The following is a 7,416-nucleotide window of genomic DNA, read 5'->3' on the forward strand; positions in this document are numbered from 1 at the left end:
TGTATCTAACTTGTATGAACTATAAAGTAATAGTAGCATTAGTAGTGGCTTTCTAGTGGGCATTTTCTCTAAAGTAATTGCCTCGACATTCATATTCCGTGGTAAAAGTGGGTAAAAGGAATGAAAATTGCTTTACATTAGTTTAAAAAGAAGAACAGGGTACCAAATCCTACCTACTAACTCTACTACAACACCATTTGGGTTGATCAACAGCGAGGAGTAACCAGTGAAGCTTTTCCGACACAAACCTATCTCCAACAAAGTAGTTAGGTCCTACAGCATGCGAGCACAATCTGGGGCAGGAAACGAGGCACAAACCCACCAAGGGAAAAGCTTTCGGTTTTGAGGACTGCCAGACATTATCAAGTGAAAGGATAGAAGTTCGAAAAGAGTAAACTTCCGAGAAGAATGTATGCAGCAGAGTATGCCCAGATCACATATCCCCATCTCTTATAAGTACCAGGAGATTTCATTATATATGAAGCGAACCAATAGAGAGGAGGGCTGAAAGATAGGAAGCGAGTAGCAACCTGTCAATCGTGAAGCATCAGAAGTTGGAACTGTTAAAAAAAATCTTACAAAGATACAAATCTTCCCAATAAGAAAATAATGGGCACAAGCTAAAACCATTTATTTTCAGAGTATGATGATGCAATCAAAGAGAATTCCATATTCTTTGGATAATCAATCAAAGAGAATAAATGGTGAGTGGTGACCGTAATTCAGAGAGCTGGGACTTCTATAATACTTCCAATTTAACAAAAGTTTAGTATGAAACTCAAACCTGCACATGCATGACAAAAAAAGTGGTGGCTGCCATAAATCCCAAATGAAATATATAAGGGAGAGCAGCAACAGAAGAGTATCCTCGAGTTGCTGATAACATTGATTCTTCTGGATCTTTGATCACTTGCTTTTTTGCTTTGAGATTGCGATTTTCTGCACATTTGCAAATCATTGCTAAATTCAAAATACTGGGAAATGGAAAATACAGTAAAGGGGAACTATTAACCTAACATCAGAGTATCCTAAACAAATGAATCCTCTCAGTATACTTCAAGTAAGCTTTTAGGTTATTAGATTGATAAAAACATATGCAGGCCTTTGATTAATGAACTCATATAGGCAATAAAATTATAAATCTGTACAATATGACTTTAGTAAGAGCCATTCATGATTGAAGCACGTATGATATGACAGTAATATTGTCAGCTAGTGAATCACAAACCAGTGCACGTTTAAATGTTACCACGACTCAAAGTAAACAGCACAGCAGCAGAGCTTTTGTCCTCAGTGGGAGCATGGAAACCTAAAGAGTAGAAGTTCTTGGGATTTGACTTTGCATAATGGACAATTGAGCAGAGTGCCAATGACAATATTGGCGATGCCAGTAGAAAGTTTGGCAACTGTTTAACTTGGAAGTATTTCAGAAAACCAACCCCCCTGCATCACGATAACCAGTAAGTGATCTAGTCCAATTACCATACCTTGCAGTATCATATACATGAATCCAAAAAAAAAAATCATGAATCCAAGTTTCACCAATAAAGATGGAAAGAAGTAATTGGCCAATGAAAAACCATAAATAGTAAAAGATAACATACCAGTAATGATTTTGAATATAATTATAGAGCATAGGCACTCTTGCTTTGCACCAGGGGCTCGTTTCATTTGGAAAATGTCCAAGACAGATATTGTGGTATCCATATGACTGAAATGCAACAAATGGAACAAAAATACATATACAACGGAGAGCTCCACCAACAAGAACCTGCATTGCCAACTGGCATAGAAATGAAAACTTATTAAGTAACCATCTTCCTCATAAGAAAACAAGAAACTCTTAGGTTTGTGTTTTGGTCTTTTCATTCCAGAGAAAAACAAAAGACCTGAAGATTTTGTCTGCTTTCCAAAGACAGTCAATTTTGGAACTATGTAGAGAACACATATTCCGCAAGATTAAAGTTGTAAGTTCTCTGAGGTACGAGTATAAATGCAAAAAAATAAAAAATAAAGAATTAAAATTCGAAACCTACAAAAGCACGCTTTCTCAAGAAAACAGCATCGTAAGCCTGATGCATAGTCTGAAAACAGAAATAACCAGCATTAAGCATTCCATTGGACCTTGAAAATCCAGAGAGGGCAAGCCAAAGAACAGCAATAGTATTCTTTCCGGACATCAGATGGTACAATCCTCCAAGTGAAAATAGGGCGAACAAAGTCTCTGAGTATCTGAAATAAGCAGCAGACAAAATAACTCATTTGATTCAGTGTCAGACTCATCAATTCAAAATTTGAAAGAAATGAATGATTAATTACATTGATGAATAAAATATGGAAGCTGGATTGAAGCAAAACAGAATTGAAGCCCTCAATGCTGCTTCCTGGTCCTTCAAAATGATAACTGAGAGCCTGTTAAAGCCGCCAGAGAAAGAACACCCATCACATTTTAGACCAAAAGGGATCTCAATCAAATATGTTCAGCGTACTCAAATTTTAAGACTTAATTGGTATTACGAACTCGATTAAATCATTATACTTAAACCAAAGCCTATATGTATACTGATTAAGACCCTGCCAAGCATCTAAAACATCAAAACTGAAAAATCTACAGAACCAAATAACCTTGTTACTGTCAAATATCACACTTCACTATTCACGAAACTCCACTCTTTCTTTTTGATTATCAGTGAAAACTTAGTTTCAGTGAATCATTGTTTCAATAACTAAAACAATTAACTATAATGAGGCAACCAAAGCATTGAAATTGAAAAATCCACAATGATGCAGCACCAGAAAGCCTATCACAACAGGAAACTCCACTCTTTCTTTTCGATTATCAAATAAAGTCGGTGAATCATTGTCTCAAAAGCTAGAACTTCTTAACTTTCCTAACTACACTGAGGCAACCTAAGCTAACAATTACTAGCGAAAAGCACAGTTGAAGCTACCAGCTCACCTATACAAATAAAGAGCCGCGAACACAAATCCAACGTTGTTGATCACATAGCCTGATAACCCCAACACAGCTCTATGCCCAATCACCGGAATCAACGGCGCCAAAACTGAAACATAAACACATCAAACTCAACAACTACCTTAAAAAACAACAGCAAAAATTTTAACTTTCCAAATTTGGAAACCAACGAAAAATGTCATCAGTAGAATCTAAACCTTTGCGAGACAACCATGAAATGCAGATAGGGAGGAGAGGGAAGAAAGCATAGGACTGTTCGTACTCGTAACCACATTGTGCGATCCTAACAAAGTAGACGCTGTCCCAGACAATGCTGGACTCGATAGCCGAGGCGAGACGAGGTACGAGGATGACGTGTTGATCATCGTCAGCAACAACGTTAGGATGTTGTTGTTGTGAGAGACAAGTGGGGTTGAGGGGAGCGGAGGTGTCGTACGGGGTGAGGAGGGTGCGCCATAGGATGATGAGAGAGAGGACTAGGAGTCTGGATCGGATTGCGTATTTGATGACGGTGGATTCGTGGTGGGATTTGGTCGGATTCATCATTTTTGGGTTTGGGTTTGAAGGGAGGTGAACGGAGATTGATGCCGGGAAAAGATTTGGCGGCGTGTGTCGCTTGAAGGACTTGTCGTCTGTCACGAAAGATTTTGGGCCTCTGCTTTTAATTGACTTTCTTTTTGGGTTAATTCTTTTTCTTCTTTTGATGCTGATTGGGATGGGCTGGGCCTCTAGAAGGAGGCCTGCTTTTCCCCCTTGCGATTATTCTTGTTCTTGAATGCTTCTGACACCAATTGAGATCATTCTCTAACTTGATGCATTAACGTCGTTATAAATTTATCGGAGCTTGATTTGTTCCTCTAAAAAATATTTTCATAGAACTCTACTGATAAAGGATAAAGTGTAGAGACAAAGAGATAGCAAGAGAGTCATCATCTTATTCATTGATAGGAGCCCTTTATATAAGGAATTACACAATACCAATATGGTTGGGATATGAATACATATATCTAGTCTAACTACATATCTTATTGGCATAAGGCCAAGACACACATAGAGAATATCCTAGAACACTCCCCCTTGTGCCGCGCGCTGATATGCCGATGGTGCTGATCTGTTGCCTCGTCAAAAACCTCGTCAAGTCACAAAAACCTGTGGAGAAAAACTGAACCTTGATCGTAGGAGAAAAAGAGTACAANACACCTTCACATTTGATAGTGACATGTATGTATGTGCTAGACTCCCCCTGAAGTTCGCACCTCCCCTTGATCTTTACATCAATCATAGGGCTCTTCCTGATTCTTACTAATCACGGAAGTTTCAACAACTTAGCATGTCAATGCTTTTTAACATGTCTTCAAATGTGGCATTAGGCAATGATTAACTAAATCATGCCGTATTGTCCTCAAATGATCTTTTACACTTAGATCTTGAGGAGAAGGCCGCTTGTGAACTCAAAACATAAGTTCGTGCAGGAAATCAGATTTCCGCGCAGCATGACCTTCAATTACTAGAACAGTCGTGACTTCCTCTAGGAAATACATATGAACGAAACGCAAATGGTTTTGGAAACTAGACTCATTTAGCTTTCCAACCGTATATTACACACATTCTGGTTCATCAGGAGCTGTTCACAAAATCCCGTCGAAGTTGACTGTTTTGCCAAAATCAGATTCTCGGACAGATTCGTACTACTTTACGAAAACGGCCATAATTCACTCAATATGATAGGTATGATCAAGTGGTTGGTGTCCCTGGAAAGTAGACACATAGACCTTTCCAATGGTACCAATTTCATCATTTTTCAGTGAGTGAGATTTCCTGTAGGTCCCGTGGAAGTTGACCTACGAAACTTGGCAGATTCTGATTTCACTTTTGATGTGTCTTTCTTATGTAGGGATAGAATAAGCCTCAACCTTTCATACCATTAAGTATTGAAAAAGGAGTTACTGCCATTACATTGGCGTTGCGTGGGCGTATAGCTACACTTAGCTTTACAACTTTTCATAGCGAATGAGATGTCAAGTCTTTCGTATTGTGTTGAGTACATTGATGCGTCTTATTGTACTTAGATGGGAACTCCATCTCTTAACACATATTTGTCATCTTGCTTTAGACAAAACAACGGATCTCTCTTTAGAGCAAAGACCTTGACTAATCATGGGAGTATATGTATGCCTCACTAGTTATAGAGCGCCTAAGCCGATTGATGGAAAATCATCATCAATACAGTCATCGAGTGCCTTATCGAGACCATGTCCTTCCCAAGATCTTTTCTTCCGGATGTTGATACATATTGGCATCTCTTGATCCATCAAGAGTCCATGTAAATCCGGAATGAACACGCAAAGGCATAATTCACCATATCTCTTCCAAATCAAGTAGAGTCCATGTGCGTTTCAATACATTTAGCAAACGCATGCTCCTGTGGTTTGGAGCCACTTGATTCGGATGAATGAAGTCCGTTTAAGATCTTCATGTATATCTCTGATCCCATAGAGATGTTATTATGACCACATTCATAGGCTGCATGTTCAGTTATTCGGAAACTACCAAACTGACAAAGTAGTGGAGTTCAATGACATCCATTACGAGAGCATATCTCATCGTAGTTGATCCCAGTACGTGTTAGTGAAAGACCTTGCGCCATAAGGTGAGTCTAAGCTCTTGTTCTCACTACGCTATCTAACAAAGGCACAGTTGATAGGGTTTAGCTTGCGGTGTCAGCATCACCTGCCCAAGGACCTATCTCTTTGTTAATGCTGGATCGCATCTTTCCATTAGGCCAATCAACTAAGTTGATATCCATCAACGAAGGGTGGTTCGATAGTAGACTCATTATCTCACGTCCTCATGTACACTAGTGTAATACTTGTAGAGATCTCTATATGGATTGGATTTGACATTGACGGCGTCCCCCAACGATAATCACAATTCAGACTTCATGAGACGGATTTGAGTATCACTGATCAATGGATCAGGTTGTGCCAAGCTCGCTTTCTTTCTAGTGCAAGACAATATCGAACCTAAGGGCCTCCCTCCTTTTAGGGAGCCACACGGCCTTGTGACACCAATTTTGCCACTATATGGCGTCACCATATCACCATCCATGGTGATGGCGTCAAGACCAACACTTTTTGGTCGCGCCATGTCCTTTTGTAGGACATCAATCCTTGCAGACATATTTGCAGCATGTGATCTCGTCACTTTAACACTATAAGCATTTGGGATCAAGATGAGACTTAGTGGGGACAAACCACGACAATTCACGTCGTTCCACTTGAACACTTGTGTTCTTATCTCCCCCTAACGGCAGGAATATTGTCTCATCAAAGTGACAATCCGCAATTTAGCGGTGAATGAGATTGCCTGACAAGGTTCCTACATATGCAGATTATAGGTGGAGGTTCATATCCAACCTAAACTTATTCATCTCAAATGACCCATCATTGTACGCAGTGGCAATGCGATTTGGCACCTAGAAATAACATCTAGCCGAGCTCAAGGATTGGAGATCCGTTTCAATACTGCCGAGCTCAAGGATTGCAATTCCGTGTCAATCCTAGTACACAGTCACAAGCTGTAGTACAATAAAATTCAATGATGGTGGGTCGTAGATGAATACTAAAGCTGCATGCAAATATTGCATAGCCCTAAGACGCAATAGAAAGATTGGTGCGCATCAAGAATGTTCGAGCGACAAGCTAAAGTTGCTTGGTCGTAGCCTCGGTGAGACCGTATTGCGTGTGAACATGGGGTACAGGACACTTCAACTTACATCCCGATTAAACTTCTTTAAAGAATTGGTAGTGAGCCCGTAGAAGTATAAGCAGTATAAGTAGTAGATAATAGTGTAACACGTGACCAGTGTGTTAACACATCAACCAACACCATAAAGCATAAAAAGGTGTCCGCAAGTTGGTTGTATCTATCTACATAGTTTAATGTAAGAATAGAATGTTCACTTTTGTGTTATTTAGCGTAGGAGGGTCTCACTCCTTATTTAGCTAAAGAATAGGCTTTCAAAACGAGCAATGAGCATTGCAGGGGGCCAATGCGACATCGAGGAAAGGCCGGTGCACCTCAATTGCTTGAGGAATTGACCAGACGACCTCTAAGAAGTTAGAGTCGTGTTCGAGTGACGTCAATGTCCCCCGGGTCACCACCATGCTTCATGGTGATGCTAGATCTCAAATGTCTTCGTTTTGAGCGGAAGAATGGATGTCCATGAGAATTTCTCAAAATTTGGACCATTATATCTCTTCCAGGTTGACCAATTTGGTCAAACCAAAGCCTATATGAGTCGGTGTCCCAAATATCATGTTTGGCGACAACATGGGATTCGATATTCGAATCGTAGTGACATACAGTTCACTAGATTGACTCATGAATTTCTCCAAGATGCGCTTCAGTTCGCATTCATGAGGAGGTATACACAAAAG

At 39.9% G+C, this 7,416-nt stretch overlaps 1 protein-coding gene across 1 annotated transcript; it reads right to left on the reverse strand.

Annotated features, from left to right (window-relative positions):
* Nucleotides 1-28: 28 nt before the first annotated feature.
* LOC101308561 (GPI mannosyltransferase 2-like) lies at nt 29-3,523 on the reverse strand. The gene is made up of 8 exons (XM_004296122.1): nt 3,175-3,523; nt 2,960-3,065; nt 2,320-2,412; nt 2,037-2,232; nt 1,605-1,783; nt 1,250-1,443; nt 785-939; nt 29-530 (listed from the first exon to the last, which is right to left on the reverse strand). Exons 1-8 carry the CDS (start codon nt 3,521-3,523, stop codon nt 363-365), a joined length of 1,440 nt encoding a protein of 479 aa, XP_004296170.1. The 3' UTR covers nt 29-362.
* Nucleotides 3,524-7,416: the final 3,893 nt, after the last annotated feature.

The sequence above is a fragment of the Fragaria vesca genome, linkage group LG3 (assembly GCF_000184155.1).
Source record: "Fragaria vesca subsp. vesca linkage group LG3, FraVesHawaii_1.0, whole genome shotgun sequence".
In the NCBI taxonomy this organism is placed as follows: Eukaryota; Viridiplantae; Streptophyta; class Magnoliopsida; order Rosales; family Rosaceae; genus Fragaria; species Fragaria vesca.